The 20,038-nt window shown below is 39.1% G+C and overlaps 2 protein-coding genes and 1 long non-coding RNA gene across 4 annotated transcripts in view; 2 read left to right on the top strand and 1 right to left on the bottom strand.

Annotated features, from left to right (window-relative positions):
• Positions 1-1,118, top strand: part of LOC309477802 (arf-GAP with Rho-GAP domain, ANK repeat and PH domain-containing protein 1) — a 32,594-nt gene extending 31,476 nt beyond the window's left edge. For both annotated transcript variants that reach the window (XM_082141218.1, XM_082141217.1), the window contains exon 23: positions 64-1,118. In XM_082141218.1, the coding sequence (XP_081997344.1) occupies positions 64-105 (42 nt within the window). In that variant the 3' untranslated portion in view covers positions 106-1,118. The remainder of the gene's footprint in view (positions 1-63) is intronic.
• ik (IK cytokine) lies at positions 172-19,451 on the bottom strand. Its single transcript, XM_082141321.1, has 20 exons — positions 19,317-19,451; positions 18,700-18,766; positions 18,215-18,307; positions 18,045-18,104; positions 17,191-17,358; positions 14,888-15,002; positions 14,732-14,802; positions 13,986-14,032; positions 11,173-11,336; positions 9,428-9,536; positions 7,542-7,581; positions 7,256-7,457; positions 6,341-6,359; positions 6,114-6,179; positions 4,758-4,839; positions 2,493-2,550; positions 2,317-2,405; positions 2,126-2,234; positions 1,944-1,978; positions 172-611 (listed from the first exon to the last, which is right to left on the bottom strand). Exons 1-20 carry the CDS (start codon positions 19,330-19,332, stop codon positions 584-586), a joined length of 1,638 nt encoding a protein of 545 aa, XP_081997447.1. The 5' UTR covers positions 19,333-19,451; the 3' UTR covers positions 172-583.
• Positions 9,678-20,038, top strand: part of LOC309478054 — a 56,732-nt gene continuing 46,371 nt past the window's right edge. Inside the window, exon 1 of the long non-coding RNA XR_014198791.1 lies at positions 9,678-10,599. This is a non-coding gene — a long non-coding RNA (uncharacterized lncRNA). The remainder of the gene's footprint in view (positions 10,600-20,038) is intronic.

The following is a 20,038-nucleotide window of genomic DNA, read 5'->3' as shown; positions in this document are numbered from 1 at the left end:
CACACTCACTATAATACATCTCATTGTGTCATTCATGACCGTGTGATCTGACATTGTGTGCAGAATCACGTGGAGATGGATGGAGAAATCATCACTGCACTGTGAAGATCTCCCCGGTTCTCCTGGAGTCTCGTGAAGGAGTGAGTTCAACAGCAGGACGGGAGGCTGAGCCACAGAGTGGATTAAGCTTTATTGTAGCTCAGAATTAGACAATACATTTGTATAAGTGAATAAATGTGCATTTAAACAGTGTGTGTGTTTCCAGAGGGAACCCTTAGCTATACATGGGGCTTGTCCACGTGAATGTTGGGATAAAACTGTCAACATTCAAGTCTTATAAGATGGGATAATGATAAAAATTTAGTTTCTAGAAGCTCTGGCATCACTATTTCCTAAACACTCTTCCTTAACTTTGACAAAACAACACTGGATGAATAGTAAAAATTAGAAACATGATAACATCCTTTCTCTACTAATGTATTTGGTTGTATGAAAATAAACAAAAACAGCACAACAATTAATTTACTGTTACACGTGTGCATCGTATACATGCGGCTGGAAAGATTTCTTCACTCCTGAAGCTTTAATATTTGGGCCGTTTTACGTCCACCCTGTACAATAGAAGAGGAAACAAACATGAGCATACACTGATCGTAACATGACATCACCACACTAGACGGACAAACACACAATTCCCATAAGCTGATCAAATCTCATTTCTTTTCTGAGGTCATTTACATGAGCTTTAGCCCATATCAGACTATCATTTATTAAATAAATGTGGTTCAAAACCCAGTTTTACTCGGAGCAATTCATTCTCATAATTATTGGAGCCTTACATTATAGTTTTGTATGAATCGTGCATTAGTTTGAACGTTGATCGATGTAGATAACTAAAAAAAGTGATGCAGAGTGATGTGCCACTGACCCTTAAGAAGCTTTATCCGCTTCACGAGTATGATTACAATAATGTCTAATTACAATAGGCTACTCTTGACACTGGAATAATAAATTGTAAAGCCTGTACAAATACTAGAAATCATGAAAAATGGAAATAAGTGGGAATTGTGTAACAAACGTTTACACGTTTGATTTATCTATTAAAACTTTTGACATTTCGTCTGCTTGACTGCTTCCTTTTTTAATTACATGATGTCATTACATTGTATTGTCTGGCCTCCAGCCAATCGCTGCATTGCTAATCATTGTTTCAAGTGTCGATATATCTGCCCTTTCCATCCAAAGTTGAGAATTTACGGCATAAAACGAATCAGGTTTCCATCCCGTGTGTTCAAGAGAACAAAATCGCCACTTCCTGGGAAATCTACTCAAAATATCAGAAATAAAAACTGAAGTTGCTCTTCTTCCCTCCATCATAAACGAGTGTGTCTCAGAGCGTCAGACGAAACTCAGTAACCGCTGTCATGTTCTCTAGCGTTCGGATGCTGGTGTTCGGGAACACACTCGTGTGTGTGTGAGACGCTTCTGGAGGGAATTAAACCAAATCATTCTGATCACACACTTCGACTCTGGCGTTTCAGAAACACCAAACCAACGTTTGAGATGCTGCGACGCCATTGGTCCGCTGGTTACTCCAGTTATCCAATCAGAAGTTTTTGTTGTGCATTGAGGGATTTATTCTGCAAATGTGTTTCCATCATAGTTTATGTGCACGTCTTATCGGATGAAAAAAATAATCATTGGCCTCAATTGAGCACATTCATTTTCTATGCGATATCCCAAAATTCACATAAAAATAGGTGGATTGGAACATGACTAAATTTTGGAGGAAAAAGAGAAATGTATACATATCTGATTTCATTTAAAATATGAGTGGCCCACATGTTGAAAACTCCAATATTCTCTCTGTTCACATCCAGTTTTTTAGGATTTTTTAGACTGAAAAGTAAAGAAAAAAGAAGAGAAAAGCCAACAACACTCACCCATCTGCCTCCATCTTCTTTCTCTTCTCAATGATCTGAAATAAACACAGACAGTGTGAACATGCAGCAGGATTCATCATCATCATCATCATCATCATCATCATCACACCCGATGGGGTTCAGCGCTAACACAGCGCTTGCACATTACACAGAACGTTGTAGATGAGAGCCGGTAAACTCACAGCACTGATTTTCTTCCACTGTCGGTCTAACTCGGCCTTCTCGTTGGTTTCTTTAAAGCGGCGAGTCTTTCGGCCCTCGGACATTTTGATGCCGTACTGGAAGGCAGCCCTGCAAACACACCATCATCATCATCATTAGAGTGAACACACAACCTCACATGGCCGAACTGAGAAAACAGAGGCTGTGTTACTTTGGCAGCGCCTCCTTGTTGTTCATGTAGTCGCTGTACTCCTCTTGAGTGTCGAAGTCCCAGCGGCCCAGAGGACCCTTCTTATTACCCTGCAAACACACACACACACACACACTCATGAACACACCTGACCTGAGACACTCGGAGACAGTACAACTCATCAAACTCATTCATGCCTGGTCCATCTTGCTGTAGTCCACTTCTTCATCGCTGTCCACAGCCAGATCATCCATCCTGCAAGACAAAGCAGCATCAACAACATCATCATCATCATCATCTTTGAAGCAGTAGTTCACTTCAGAGTTATAATCTCCTGATCATTTACGTCATCCAAGATGTTCACGTCGGTCTTTCTTCAGTAGAAAAGAAATGAAGGTTTTTGAGGAAAACATTCCAGGATTGTTCTCCATATAGTGACTTCAATGGGGTCCAACCATAGACTGTAAAAAAATATGGACGACGCCCCTTCGCTCTCTTCCACTGGTGAGAAGTGAAGCTGCCAGTGTCCCGATATGGCGCTGACATCTTGGGTCTTGAGTCTGCGCAGTAGCGATCTCTGGACCAGACCGGCGCAGTAGTGAGCAGGAAGTAAAGCCGCAAAATCAAGGCCCCGCCCCCTCACTCTCGGTGTGAAATGAATTATAGAAATTTAGATATTAAATTTAAAGCTCCAAGCAACCTCCGAAGATCCCGAAAGAAAGTCTGTTGGTGCTTCAGTGACTACTTCGCTCTGAGAACCTGTCAATCATGACGTCACACCACCGTTTTTATAGCATCAAATAACTAACTATCTAAAAACAAACTTATTTTAAAAACAGACACTTGAATTTACATCAGCGTGATAAAAACTACAGTAAATGACAGAGACCTTCGGGAAAAAGATATTTGAAGTGTAATTAAATTGTTTAGTTGGTCTCAAGTTCCATTGAATAACAATGGGAGGCGGGGCTTATAACCTATAGAGACAGAGCGTATTTAGGCCACGCCCACACCCAGGGGGAAAACAAACCAACTGTCTCCATTGACTTTGCATTGCGAGAGGCTGCCTCCTCGTCATTTCTTGCTTCTAACAAAAGACAGAAAAATGCCTAAAAGCTGCTGTGTGACAAGGTGTACAGCAAACAAGCTAAAAAAAACAGAAATAAGTTTTTATTAGCTCTCGACCACAAAAAACGAGTGTTTAGGACATAAAAGTGGATACAGGCAGTTGAGACAGAGCGTCACGTGTCTCATTACTCTGAGAACTAACGTACGCCCGCCGGAGGAGACCGTAATCGGCAACACAGGATAGTTTATCTTACAGAAATATAATATATAAAACTGACATTTGGATATTTGGCTCACCAGTGACCAAATGTTTAACTTACTGCACACGTAGTGTATTTTAGTGCATACTGAGTGTCAGGATCCCACAATTTACCCATTCATTCCAGCCTGAATCCACTTTTATGTCCTCAAACGCTCGTTTTGTGGGGTCGACAGCTTATGAAAACTTATTTCTGGGTTTCTTAGCTTGTGTGCTGTACACCTTGTCACATAGCAGCTTTTAGGCATTATTCTGTCTTTTCTTAGAAGCAAGAAATGACAAGGAGGCAGCCTCTCGCAATGCAAAGTCAATGGAGACAGTTGCTTTGTTTTCCCCCTTGGTGGGCGTGGTCTTCAGATTATGACGCGTTGCGCTCTGTCTCTATAGTAGGACCAGTCACCGGGGGGCGATCGAGACGCTTTGGCTTCACTTTTCAGGGCTTGTTCCAGAGGTTGAAGGTCCAAATGTGAGTTTCAGTGCAGCTTCAAAGTCTCGACACAATCCAGCCGAGAAGTAAGAGTCTTATCTAGACAAACCATCCGCCATTTTATAACAAAAATAAACATTTATATATTTCTTAACCACAAATGCTCGTCTACGACTTAACGCATTACTACGCAATCAGGTTGAAAGGTCACGCGTGTTCCGGTTCAGAAATGTAGGGTAGGATGAAAAAACTCCATCTCATTTTCTCCTCCAACTTCGTCTGACATCGTTGTTTTACCTTTTATTTATGAATACATTTTTTTGTAAATGGCGTTTGACTTCCACGAGTAACCTTTCAACCTGATTACGTAATGTGGTTAAAAAGTATAGAAATGCTTCTTTTTTTTAATACATATATAAAATGTCCGCTGGTTTGTCTAGATAAGACTCTTATTCCTCGGCTGGATCGTGTCGAGACTTTGAAGCTGCACTGAGACTCACATCTGGATCTTCAACCCGTCGGACTCCATTGAAGTCACTATATGGAGAAAAATCCTGCAATGTTTTCCTCAAAAACCTTCATTTCTTTTCGACTGAAGAAAGAAAGACATGAACATCTTGGATGACGTAAATGATCAGGACATTTGAACTCTGAAGTGAACTCCTCCTGTCAGTGTTCCCGAGAGAAGAGATGAAGGCAAGAACTCACGTGGCAGGATAGCATTCGGCGTAACTGTTCGACATCCCGAAGAAATCTCCCAGATGCTTCTTCTCTTCACGTCTGCTTCCAGTGCTCACAGTTAAAGAAGAAAACTACAATCTCAGCACTGCAGTGTGAGGCATCATGTTACTCGACAACACTTTAAAATCATACACACGAATGCATCAATTATATACGATATTCATGTCTGCGCACAAACCATGATAATAAATGAGGATATTGAAAACATTTTTAGATCTAAGCATAACTGGAAAAATGCATCTTCATTAACTTTTATGTAATGTTTCTAATGAAACCAATTACTGAAAACACAGATATCTTATTTATTATCCAGCCAATCACTGGGCTGTCTTAGAGACCAATTAGCCCTTACATAAAATGTAGTATATTAAATCATTTCTGCACATTATTGCTTCTAGCAAGAACATTGAGTGCTGTATAAGTGCAGAACCTGAATCTGATTGGCTACAATGACCAACGCTAAGTCCCAATTGGCCTACTTATACTACGCCCTAAAAGCATGTGTAGCAGAAGAGTAGGCGAGCTTTAATACACATACTACTTCATCATTATTATGTGCATCCTTTCACCGTTTAAACTGATCTGTCAATCATCTCGTCACAGTTAAAATCCTCCACATTCAATCTAATTCAATGTCCTACCGTTTCGGAGAGAAATGTCGCACGTTAATGTCACGTTTGCATAATGATGCATTTAAAAGTTAATGACTAGACGTATCTTTATAAAAGCTCACAGCGCTGTTGCAGATTAAATAAAAAGGATAACATTGAATAAATATCTTAGATACTGATTATTAATCCCTTTATCTAAACCGCTCGTATCCGTCTGACTCACACATCCGCCATTTTTGTAGTTTTTTTAACACTTTTTATTCATGTTTGTAGTTCTAATGGAATGGGTTGTGGGTAATATTAGCCGTTAGATTGAACACGGATCTGCACTTCGGACTCTAACCGGAAAAAGCGGACCATCCGGGTATCTTTGTAACACTCTTTTCAACATACTATGATTCGGGACACACTAATTCTGTTTTCGAATACCATTTAGATCTGGTTTGGGACGCAGCAGTCGTGATTTTGAAGCTTTTGATGCAACAGGAGAATTTCTAAATATAGCCATGTGAAGGTTACCATAGTTATTACTGAGTTATATCCATAAGGAGTCTTATTCTTTTGAAACAAGTTTTTTTTGGCTTTAGGTCTCAACATTTTTTTGTTGATTTCTGACCGGATTTCAAGTAGCCGTTTCCTCGTTTGGGACACAACTCTGAAGGTATCGCTCTATACTCAAAGAGCAACAGTGAACTGACTCGTGAAGGATATGCTTCCGGACCGACTCCAGCAAACTTCTCATTGATTAACTTGATCTGGTCCTTCACAGAGCTTGGACCTGCAACACAACATCACAACTACAGCATTGAAGAACTCAACAGGCCTGGACTTTAGCATTCAAACGTGTGTGTTTTTTTAAATTTGCTAATTTTTCAGTGAACTATTCCTTCAATTAACCATTTTTATGAGGAAACTATGAGTAAGATTGTGAATACTCACCTTTATCGATGTCTATGGGCTGAAAGGACAGAAATATTAGACAATTATTACAGAGATTGCTTACTTATGATAGTGATATCCATAAGTTCTGCACAAATATTCTAAAGCAATGAGAATCATTTTCTCTGGTACTCTTCAATCTTTGAAAATTGAAAGAAAATTAAGTTGTTTTTTTAACAAATGTTTTACTTCATTCGATACAGAAGGGTACGAAACTTGGTAAATGTTTTGGCACTTGCTGTGTGAACACAGAAAAGAAAAAAAATCATGGACATGATTCGAATAGGTTAAATGGTCCTGTAAAAACAGTGACACGTTTGCTCCTCACGGTCAAAACTGAGCGCATTGGAAATGAATGGGAGACGAATTGCATCTAGTGGAAGCGTTTGGTACTGCAGCCAAACACACTCTCACTGGAAGATCATTTTTGGAGACATCAAACTCAATTTTGGAACAACTTGTTTAGATTTATGGCTTTGATTTTCTTGCAGTTTTAGAGTAAAACATGATTTTGAAAATATATATTTCATATAAAATTTTAAATAGTATTTTTGTGCATTTTTCATAACGCATACAATTCTGTAACTTTTTTTTAACTTTTTTAAACTTTTCACTTTTTTCGTCTTTGAAAAGAGATCAAACTTCAGTCTGTGCTCTAAAGCATTCAACATTTACCACAGTTTAAGTTGGAAATGTAATTTTCAGGTCTATGCTCAAAAAGTGAATAAATAGATTATAAATACAGCGTAAATATAATTTAGTATAATAAAATCCCCTAACATACAAAAAATTTAATAAAAAACACTATCAAACTAAAATATAGTACATTCATTTCATTGAATTTAAAAAAAAATCTTTAATTTTTGACCGACACGTGAAGAGCACCAGAGGGTTAAACGACACCGATCAGCTGACCTCCTCATCAGCTCGAGGCTTCTCAAAGTAACTGTGTCGTCTTTTCTCCTCGTCCCGATCTCTCTCTCGCTCTCGCTCTCTCTCTCTCTCCCTCTCGCGCTCTCGGTCTTTCTCCCTCTCTCTCTCACGGTAGCGCTCTTTCTCTTTGTCTCTGATGCTCTTGGAGGTGGAGGGTATGTAGTCACCGATGTCATCAAAGATGCTGCGTGGACACACACACACACGTGGTTAAGAAGCTAATGATCAGATCATGAACGTATAACACTTTGACTGCATGTGAACTCACCTTAAGTCAGCCTCTGGTGCTTTCTTCTCATCCAGACGCCCTGAAGACAGAAAACACTCAAGCTTTCACACATACACAAGCACTACACGTGTGTATGAGAAATCCACTAGTAAAACGTCTTAATTTCCAAAATGATAAAGCGCATTTTTCATCAAAATGCATTTGAATTTGGTTAACACTGTGCTGACTTTCTCTGTTTTGCTCTGAGCTGTATGAAACCTGAAGACTGAAGACGAGCCTTTATGCGGAAATATTCAAGTGAATCTTTGAGATTCTTTGTCTTGTCAATGCGTTATATTATGGACCCTTTTTCCACAGTTATTAATATCATAGATCTTGCTGTGTGTTTTATTAATATCATAGATCAGGGTTCCTCAAACTCGGTCCTGGAGGGAGTTTAGCTCCAACCCTGATCAAACACACCTGAGCAAGCTAATCAATGTCTTCAGGATCACTAGAAACTCACAGCTAGGTGTGTTTGATGAGGGTTGGAGCTAAACTGTGCAGGACAGTGGCCCTTCAGGACCGAGTTTGAGGAACCCTGTCATAGATCTTGCAGTGTTTTTTATATACAGTACTGTGCAAAAGTCTTAGACACATTAGTATTTTCACCCCCAAAAAATGGTTCAGCCAGTTATTTATATCATTTGCTCTACTGTTACACAAACTGTAATCTGACACACTAATGTAACATGTAACAGTTAACCTGCTGTCAGACTCACTGGATTATTACAATTAATGGCAAAATGAATGTTTGGAAATGTAAACTGATATTTCCTACTGACACACTACAACAAAAGATCTAAATTACTGAATTAAAACCATTTTTTTGGGGGTGAAAATACTAGTGATGCTCCGATCAGCATTTTTGGGGCCGATCACCGATTACCGATCACCAAAATCATGATCTGCCGATTGCCGATCACTGCCGATCACAGAATGGAAATATGCTAGAGTCAAGAAAATCTTGAAGAACCACCAATATTTATTTAATTGTAGTTAGAAAACAAGATAACATAAGGCTACTGTAGGCCACCTTTTCCAAATAAGGCACAGTATAATTTTTCAAAACAAAGAGGGTGTACAATGGATGTAGTTGAGGAACTAACTACATCAGATCCAAAAAATAAAATAATGACAATGACATTTGAGGTTATTAAAACAGTAAGTCCCGCCCCTCGACTGCCAAAAATAAAAGTGTTCGAGCGAGCAAAATCAGCAGGCGAGAGGAGATCAAGCGCGAGAGTGTGGGGAATGATCATGCGCGCGCGCGAGGGCAGAGATGTCATGCGACCGCGCAGGGTTTGAATGAGCTCGCGAGTTCCCGTTTCCTCGCGCGTAGATCTGTTATCCTCTCGTTTGTCATTTACAATGTCATTTACCGCGCGCGCCCGCATCAGTTGTGCGCTCGTTTATAATTGCCATTGAATTGCCGTCATAGGAGAACTCATTTTGCCACTGTTAAGCAAGCTCTGCTCTGCTGTTGTGTTGCCGCGCATGCGGAAAAGTTGCGCGAGTTATTTACGTCACGTGATCGGCTTTTTTGATCGGCGCTTTTGGGGGTTGCCGATCAAGCTATTTTTTGCCAATATCGGCCGATCATGATCGGCGGCCGATCAATCGGAGCATCACTAGAAAATACTAAATGCCTCAGACTTCTGCACAGTACTGCCTTCTTGTTTTTAAAATGCCTATTTAACATCGCCGCAGAGTTTCTAACGCAACGGCTAAAGGCGTGATGGCTTTCTCTCTTCCTGACCGCCGTAATCAATCTCTCGGTACTTTTATCAGTGATATCTAGGGATTGTGACTTAATAAACGTTGAGAACCACTGTGTTCGAGTACTTGACTCAAACAACTGATCTCTAGTGAACGTTCAGCACTACCTTTGTCCTTCTTCTTGATTTTCTTGTTGCGTGTGCCTTGCCTCAGGTACGACAGGATCTGTGTCAGTTTGCTGATGACTATGTCATTGGTGGTGAGTGTCGTCTGAGCCTGAGGAACAAAAACAGCATTAGATATTAAAAATGAGCTGAAGAAAGCGTGAGTGCCCACAATGCCACGTTCTGAGTGTCTTTAGCCCATTGCTACAGTTTAAAATATGGATATTTTTCTTACACAAATGCATGGCTTTGCATCAAAAGGCCTTTATTAACCCCTGGAGTCGTATGGATTGTTTTGTATGGCGGATGGATAAGCTTTTTTGGGCTTCAAAATCTAAAGCATTATCATATATATCTAAAGGATTAAAGTCTGTCGGGTAAAACAAAAGCTTCTAGATGCAGTTTAGTCAGTCTGTATATTTTACTCCAACCGTTACTCCTGGTCCGAAGTTTTCGGTACATATTTAGTTCATACATAGAGTTATGCTTTAAGTTTAATGGTGCAACGCAAAAATATTTAGTAGTGCACAAGTTGTAACGTAGTGCCTCTTTACGTCAAAACTAGGCTAAGTTGTAACTCACACACAGATAGTGCAACCGGCCCCAGATCACTGAAACCACATCCAGACACAAAAATTAAATTGTAGTGGAACGGATTACGATTAAACAGATTACAATTGAAATTGCAGTTGCACTCCTCATTCACCTCATTTTCTGTTCAATCACAAGCCACGTAAAATGGCTTCGAGATTTCTTTCCTCTCCTTATTTGATATTAGAGGGTCATAAACAAGTCCAATTGGGGCATGAAGTCATCCTTACAATCTTAAAGGGATAGTTCACTCAAAAAAGAAAATTCTGTCATCATTCACTCGCCCTCATGAGACCAATTTCACAGACAGGGTTTAGATTAAGCCAGGATTAGGCCTCAGTTCAATTAGGATATTTAAGTAGCTTCTATAAACATGCCTTAGAAACAAATATTACTGGTGTGAATATCGAGACAAAACAATGGCATTGACATATTTAAAGATATATCAGTCGTAGATATGGTTTGGTCCCTCTTTTTTTTCAGACTCAGTGAAAACTTTAAAGTCCCCTGTGGTGAAAATCCAGCTTTTAATGTTGTTTATATGTCTATGTGGTGTTTTTAATATGCTTTAAGACTAGCCATGTGTAAATTCATAAGTCGACACCATTGATGAGTATTTTCTCTGGTGTTTCTGACATCACAAACAACCATGTAACCAATCAGATCAATGTGTGATCGTCAACGAGTGGATCTCTGAGCTGAGTGAGTGAGAGGAGGCGGGGCTCATTTGCATATTCATAGAACCGTGTATACTAAATGAGGCAAGGGTGTCGAGTTACATTCAAGCTATTTGAAGGCATGAAGAATTTTTTTCCAAGGAAAAAAATGTTTAAATATGTCATTTTGGTGATCAAAGATGAGTTTTAAGTGATACAATTATTGACTGCAGTGGGACTTTAAGTTTGATCCTGTTGAAAAGTAATAGCACACCTCTGCTCAATAAACCACGTGAATTGAACAGTGCTGGGTAAGTTATTCGCCATATATACTTCAGCATGAGCAACAGCAGTAGCGACGCTTGATTTGGCAACCACCACTAACAATTCACTCGAACAATTTCCAGCATTTGAAAGGCACATCAAGTGAGAGTAAAACATGTTAGCATCTGAGTCCTTAAGCAATGTCAAGGTTTGTAATGTTGTGTTCGGGGTCTGTACCTCCATGGTGGGGCAGTCGGCTTTGCTGCGGATGAGTGTGGTTGGGATGTCTGTGTCTGCGTACTCATCTTCCAGGTCCACCACATACGCCATTCGGCCCGGCAGGAAAAGCTCATTACGCTCAATCGGACGACCCTTGAACAGGATCCGATAGATGTTTCGTCCTAAAGAGCAGAACAATACACACAACTCACATGTAGTTCAGTCTTATTGCTGTCCAGAGACATTAGGGGCTTTTGCACTGGGTAGTTCTTAGGGCTGGGACGATACACACATCGCCTGATTCGATACTATCACAATACTTGGGTGCCGATACGACAAGCATTGTGATTTTTAAGAATTGCGATTCGTTATTTATATTCGTCAATCACTTGTCGACACCTAGTAGCAAAACAATGTAATCGATAAATACTTTATTTTAAGCGCCCAGTTTCTATAAAAAGCTGATTTGCTCTATTTTGATCACTACCGTAGCCATCAGTGTTTATATATGAACTTTAAACTTTTATCCCAGTACTTCTGTGATAATATGAACTATTGTATCACAGAAATAATGATACTTATAGGGGCTTTCGCACCGGATAGTTCTAGGAACTTAGTTCTAGGAACGAGCCACCAGGATGGTTCCCCGAGAACTAATGGTTCCCATAGGAAAGTTTTTCTGGTTGCGTTTCGCAGCGCCAGTAGAAACTCTGAAGTGACGCAAAACACGCATGTTGTTGTGACTTATTTTGACGGCGCTGAGAACGTGCTCGCATTCTCCGTGTTCATTAGTGTACGATCTGTCTAACAGTCCTGTCTCATACGTTATTAGACAGAACTGTTACACACAGAAAGTAGACAGTGATGAAGAGTTATTAGAGTATGCCGTGTGGTTGATGTCCAGTGTTGCTGAGCAGATACACATAACCATGTTTCTCTTGTTCTCCTCAATGTCGCGTTGGATTTTCTCCTCAGCGTAAAGGTTTAGAGGTCCATCTATCACTGTTAGTTCATTGAGTAAATATATAGGCTATAATTTGTGTGTGAACACTGCTTTTTTTTGGGGGGGGGGGGGGGGGGGTTATTTGCGTGCGTTCAGCCATTTAGCGCTACACTTACGTCACTGGTAGTTCCTATTGTGCTGGGTTAGACACTACTCTGAAGTAAGAGTTTCTCGTTTCCACTGAGTGGTACGGTACAGTACGGTGCGCAATTATTTCTGTTTTCACTGTCAAAAGTTGTGAATGGTACCGAAATGCCAAACCGTACTGTACCAAAGGGTGGAGCTACACTCACTGCAGGACGTTGATTGGTTGACAGAGTATCGTCACTTGCGCGTGCTACAAGGGGAATGACAACGTAAGAGGCGCCTTTTTTTATATACAGTTGAAATACAATATTACTGTTATTGTGTCACGAAATGTAGTTTTGAGAGTTTTTCAGGAGAGAATGTAGTTGTTTAAAGCTCAAATCTGTGGTTTATTTGTAAAGATTTATGAAAATTTGATCCAGGTTGTGAGATCAAGGCGATCACCGGCCGCTCGGCGCTCATGAACCCCGCCTGGAACAGCCTTTCGACGTTTGCCGCCGACTCTGACGTCACTGTAGTGGTTAAACATGAGATATAATTCGTCTTGTGTATGTCTAACGGGCGATCTTTGGGCTCGTGAATCTATAATTTGTAATTATGAATCTATAAATCTATAAACCCCTGGCCAATCGTTTTGGATGAGGACTAAGTGAAGTTTCATAACTTTATATATTTAGGCTATTTAACTTTACCGTTGTAACGTTAGACTAGAGCGCTGACTTTGTATGTTTGACTGAATTGTTTGCTTTATTTCTTAATGTATAGCTTCTTGTACCGTTTACTTATACTTTTATAATGGCTATTATTGATAAAACTGAAATTTATCAAAAAGAAACTGGGTTGAGTTTTGTCATTTTTAATTTTATTACAGTGAAGTTGATCAGAGTACAAATGCACATATTGCCTGAACCATATTAATAAGTTTAATATTTTTTTTATTTAAACGAAAAGAGGCAGAGTGGTGTTTTATAACATATTTCGTTTTATTGTTGCCTAAAATGTATATACAGAGATAACCAGAGTAGCAGAGCGATCAAGTGATGCTTTCAAGAACGCGCTGTTCCAGTTGCAGAATTAACGTTCTCGGGAGTCATTCTCCTGAGCTGGACTTGGCAAGTCCGAACTTTGCGTACTTGGTATTGAGAAACGCCTAATGTCGGCGCTTGGATTCTTGTGACAAAAAAAGGCAGAGAAGCAAGAAAAAGATCTACTGTATGTCATCCATTGTTGTTTACTATGTCGCTTTCTTGTGATGACGTCGATCGCTTCTTTCTGGCATATGCTACACCAGTGGTTCCCAATTCCAGTCCTCGTGACCCACTGCTCTGCCCATTTTGTATGTCTCTCTTATCTGACACACTCAGTTCAGTTCATGGAGTCTCACCTAATGAGCTGATGATCTGGTTCAGGTGTGTCAGATAAGGGAGACATACAAAATGTGCAGAGCAGTGGGTCACGAGGACTGGAATTGGGAACCACTGTGCTACACCACGCCTATCAAGTAAGGGTAATGTTGGCGGTGGAAACGCAAGTCAGATTAGGGTTTACCGTCCTGAATCGTACTGTACTGTACTGTACCGCTCAGTGGAAATGAGCCATTAGTTCCCCTAAAAGGCTTTCCTAGGACTAAAATCCTTCCCAGTTCCTGCGGTTCCTGCTTCCACCAATAGTTGTAGGAAATATGAAAATGTTCCTCCAGTGCGAAAGCCTCTTAATGAGATTAAACACAGACTGAACTCACCCAGGCGAGTCTTGAACTCAATCTTCTGCTCTGGATCTTCATCTCTCCTGTCAAACACAAACATGTCAAAAGAGACTCGCAACTGGGTTAAAGGGTTAGTTCACCCAAAAATGAAAACTCTGTCAGTAATTCCTCTCCCTCATGTTGTTCCAACCCCGTAAGACTTTCGTTCATCTTCGGAACACAAATTAAGATATTTTTGATGAAATCTGAGAGCTGGCTCACTCCTCCATAGGCTTCTAGGTAATTTCATTCTGCCAGCCCAGAAAGTTAGTAAAGACATTGTTAAAATAGTCCAAGTGACTACAGTGGCTCAACCTTAAGTTTATCAAACGACGAAAATACTTTTTGTGTGCAAAAAAAACCCGACTTTATTCAACTCTTCATTTTCTTGTTGTGGGCCTCTGACGTGAGTTTACGAGAGCGCAGCGACGCATGCGCGAGAACTGAGAAGATGACGCAGATGGGTCTCGATGTAGTGTTTACAGTGGTTCTAAAGTGTGCATTTCCTGGATGTCCGAAACGCGAGAAACCAATGAGAAAACGTAAAAGTGCTTTACTAACTTTTGTGGGCCAGCAGAATTAAATTGCATAGAAGCGAGAGAGAGACAGCTCTCAGATTTCATCAAAAATATCTTAATTTGAAGATGAACGAAAGTCTCACGGGGTTGGACTGACATGAGGGTGAGTAATTACTGACAAAATGTTCATTTTTGTGTGAACAAATAAGAACTTATGAAACATACTTGACTTCCTTCTGCACTTTCTCAATCATGTCCTCCTCTTCCCGCTCCTTACTAGTGATCTCAGCTCTGACCTGAAATTAAAACAGTACAGTAAACACAAGCATATATATGTGGTGGCAGTGGTTTGATTGTTAAACAATGGTTACGTGGATGTACCTTCTGTAGCAGGGCGAAATCCAAACCCTTCACCAAGTGAGTGTGCTCCATATCACCACCCAAGAACTTGGACTCCTGGATCAGCTGACGCCTTTTCTCTGCGGCTGATTTGTCCCTGTTCAACAACAGTGCAGGAAAAAGTCAAACAAAAATGCACATTCAAATACAAACCAATGACAAAGCACTTTTTACTGATAATTCCAAGGCAATAATCAGTCCTATAATAATTATTCAATCGCTAATATTAGCCCTAGACATAATAGCATACGGTTAAACTCTTGGTATTTTAGTTCACAGCTGCTAGACAAAACAGTGCCACCATGTTCAGCGATTTTGGGAGTAATGAAAATGAACGAATAAATTACTTCATTTGCAAAGACACAAATCTGTAGAAAGACGTAGAAGAAAACAAATGATGTGAAACGAATTATAGAAAAATAAATGTCGAAAATTAAATAAATCAGCAATATCCTGGTGATTCTCAGGGCAGATCACAGCCTTCGGACGGACCGCTGGATGACATCTAAAAACAGCAAGTGGATTTCAAGCAATCGTCTACAAACATTGACCAAATTTCAAAAAATCTTGTTACTTTAGGGAATTATAGTAATTTTACTAAAACGGACAGCATTTTTTAGTCTCTGGCAGCCCTGTGAAATACAAACTTCAAAATTATGATTATTATGGATGCACAATATATCGGCCACCATATCGGTATTGGCTGATATATGTTCCGTTTTAATCTTATCATTCTCGGACAAATAAGAAAATATTAGAGGTCGACCGATAGTGGATTTTACAGACACCGATATTTAGGTTTGACCGTACATGCCGATAACCGATATATTTTTAAATGGATATTGGGATTAAAAACAAACATAACACTCCAAGTGAAACAGTGCTGAACTGAAATGTGCTAAATGAAATAAATATATAGATAGTTAGAACTACTCATTTTAATATATTCATATCTAAGTGTTACAGGTCAAATGTGTGTTTCTTTAGCTATAATAACCTAGAAACATAGCCTATGTAAATTTCATAGGTAACACTTTGCAAGTACCATTTGTTAACAAGGATGTATTAGTGTACTATATGCATTATGCAATAATTTTTAGTTTCACCAATCAACTATCGGTACCGATATATCGGCAAAACCGATGAATCGGTCGACCTCTAGAAAATATGGCCGATAAATAATGGATTATTTCCTTCAGCTGAGACACTTCAGATGCGCAGTTCAACATCATCATTTTTATTTAATGCCATGTCAGCAATCAGAGCTATCTTCATGGCAAAAATTAAATTACAAAAACACAAATATCATATAAATACAATAAAAACAGAACAAAGATAACCAGCAAATCATATTACACAATTTTTTTTTTTAAGTTAACATATGATAAAAAAATCCAAAACCTTTTCAGGTATAATCTCATTAAAAATGTCCTTAACTGAAATAACTTCATAAAAAGGCATTCTACTTATGTTAAGTCCAGGACAATCTAATAAAATATGTTTGACAGTTAAAGGAATCCTACAAAACATACATAATGTTGGGTCTTCACCTTTAAGTAAAAAAGCATGGGTCAAACTTGTGTGACCTATACGACATCTGGTGTAGACCACTTGATCAAGTCTAGTTTTAAAATTGAGAAAAGTCCTGGTTTTAATTTCCGGATGAGTTGCATACAACTTATTATTCTTGCACATATGCCACTCTTCTTGCCACTTATTTAAAATATATCTGTTAATAATCGGTCTAATATCTGAGGGAGGAATTTGACATTCATTCATTTCACTGTTCAACATGATGGTTTTGATTTGCTTGAAATATGATTGGAATCACTTCAAAATACGGTTCAGTGCAACGCAAGTCTGTCATGTAAGCAACTCAATGAGAACATCATTATAATTGTGTGCTTGGGACATGGATTTTAATGGTGAGACTTTTGTTTTTGTAATCAGGCTCTCAAAAATGAATATAAAATAAAAATTTGAATTTAGATTTATCGGCCAATACATCGAGAATCAGCTTTGAAATATAAAGAATTATCGGTATCGGCGCATCCCTAATGATTATTGACAAATGCACTACAACCTACATGCAAAGTTGGTAAAAAATAGGCCAAAAAAAGCCCCTACAACTAGGACAGGGGTTCTAATAAGAAAGTCAACAGAAACAACAAGTGCCTACACATCTTCAGAAGATGGTCATATAACAAAACACAGCTAGAGAAAAATAAATCTGATTATTGTAACATGCAGTAAAAAATGAAAGGCACAAATGTCCGGAAACTCACGCCTCTGCGGTGGGTCCCACGGCTCGATAGTTGGCCGTGGTGCTGATGAGCTCAGTCTCCTCGTAGTCTTTATTAACGCCATCACGTCGCTCTCGAGCACGATCACGGTACTTCTCCGCCAGCTCTCGCTCTCTCTCCATCTCCTGCTGACGCAGTTTAGCGTAGTAACTTCAAGCAGAAGCGTGGAGCGGAAGAACAGAGAAAAAAAATATCTCAAAACACTATTGAATTTTTACAAGACACATTTTACATGCATTTTAGTACTTCATTTAAGCAATAATGAATGGGGGGGGGGATAAAATAGGAACTATTTAGGGATCTTAAAGTAACCGCAGTTTTCACACTATGTCAAAGGACTTAAAAACATCTCATCAAAACAACAACAACATCTCGATAATTAGATAATATTTTGCTGTGTGTTTATTGTGTTGATACATTGGAAGGGTTTGGACTGATTACTAAAGTTTTGGATATTCTTTATATTCGGTGCGGTGGTTAGTTCACAGCAGTGACAGAAATAAAAAATATATATTTTTAGTGACTATTTTATCTAGAAGGATTTCCACGAAAAACAGGAAATATTGTGTCTAAACTGTAAGTCACTTGTTTATTGAACACATTTGCAATTGTGCGGCTATTTGAAAAAACAGCACTCTTTGTTTGATTCACTATATCATGATATGAATATAGTCTAAAAGACATACTCATACAGGGGCAACGTTTGTATTTGATAAAATGGTAATTGATGCAGAGCGAAACGTAGGAACGTGTGCAGAAGAGACAAAAGCAACAGCAGGATTAGATATTAAAGCAGTAGTAATGTAGGAGGATTCACTCGCTGTTCCTCAACTCACCTTTTTTTCTTACGTCTGCGAGCCGCCGGATCCTCGTCCTCGTTATATTCCCGTGGCATCCTGGGAAAATCATCGCGACAAAAAGTTAACGGGACTGTTATCATAGAGACATGCAGTGCACACATGACCACAGAAAGATCTTAAACAAATGTGTTCAAAAAGCAAAGTACTCATGTTGTCGCGTCTTGGAGGGCGGAGCGGAGGACGGGGTCGATCTCGGGGTCATCAGAAGCTTCCTGAAGTCATCATTGGTCAGCTTGGATCTAAGGGTCACAAACAGATTTCATTGAGACACAGATCAGATTTGACTTGAGAAGGAAGATAGTAATGTCACTGAATCATCAAGAACATAGCTTTCATGGACTGCCACAAAATAATACCATAATAATAAAAGCTATTACATTTAGATTTATCATTGGAGAAGCAAGATCCTATGCATTTTAATGTCAGGTGTAAATGTGATTGTTCCTGCACTTGTCTTTGAATACTGTGTCACTGCTGATGCTTCACTCATTTAAATCACATGAGAGGAAAAAACACCTGAAGTTACTTAGAAATATATAAAGGGAAAGCTAAAGATTTAACAAAGGAATGTCCACATCACTGTATTTTTCCACGGATCATCAGCCCATTATCGACAGGTAAGAGCACTTACTGTAGCGCTGACCGATGATCTTCCACCTCATGGCCATCAGGAGCCAGAGGATTGGAGTACACCTCGGCTGAAAGACACACACATCAACACATTCATAGAAATCTGCCTTTAAATCTTTGTATACAAATCAGTTGTTAGTTTTAACCTTTAATATCAAAGTAATGTACCAACTGACAGTTTCCCTGTATAGTTTACAGCATTAGATGAGAGGTTTTGTCTATCTATGAGATAAACTGACATGTACTGTATCTGATATACATCAAAATGAATCGAAATCGGAAGTGAATCGAATCATTCCTCCTAACGTTCTTCGACTCTAGTGTTGTAAACAGTGAGGGTTTGGCTGCAGGAGCTTTGCTGTATGTGTGTCAATGCGTGTTTTATTTGCACACAGACAATCTTCATGTCTATCTCTCACATATTCTTTAACTTATCAAACGTACACATTATCTTTGAAATCCACACCGAATCACTAGCAGTTCCTTGGCGTTATGCAAACGGCACAGGCATGTTCATAGAATGTAGCAGCGTATTTATTTTCATACGATGAGAACATATATGATGTGATTATTCATCCGCACACAATATAAACTTCATAAACGGTATGTAATACTTACATTCGCGTTCAGGCATGATGAGATTAAACGAGTCGCTCTAAAACGCGACTCGACGCACTTTAATGTTGATAGTAGGTCTGATGACGTCACACTTCCGGTTATCTGTGTCACGTCGCATCAGCGCCGCCTGTTGACCTGGAGGAGAGCCGATCACACTTAATATGTGATTATATTAAGTATTACTACCAATAGTTTACCCCCAAAAATAATAATTCTGTTAACATTTACTCAACCTCAAATTGTTCCAAACCTGAATGTGTTTCTTTGTTCTGTTAAACACAGAAAAATATAATTTGAAGAATGTTGGTAAGACAGTGGATGGACCCCATTGACTTCCATAGTTGTTGTTGTTGTTGTTGTTGACAGAATTTTTCATATTTGGGTGAACTATCCCTTTAAAGGGCAAAAAAATAAATAAAAATAAAAATAATAGAGTTACAGACACGAAGGTAAAAGTTGAGAAAACTATATCTTCTCGTGGATTGAAAAGCATTATGATTTCATTCCATTGCTATTGATCATCACAAGCAACAACACTGTTTGGATTATATGAAGGAAGAAATATAGAATACAGTGTTTAAATCAGGCCATTAAAAGAATTGGACATCTAATGAACATATTTAAAAGCTCAAGATACATTTCACTCTACAATGAAGGAAGGTATAGACATACATCAATAGTAACTTTGCTTATATTCGAAATATAGTGATGACATGAAAGAC

This window comes from Leuciscus leuciscus (genome assembly GCF_965113295.1).
Source record: "Leuciscus leuciscus genome assembly, chromosome: 16".
Taxonomy (NCBI): domain Eukaryota; kingdom Metazoa; phylum Chordata; class Actinopteri; order Cypriniformes; family Leuciscidae; genus Leuciscus; species Leuciscus leuciscus.
This window is presented reverse-complemented; position numbering and strand designations above follow the sequence as displayed.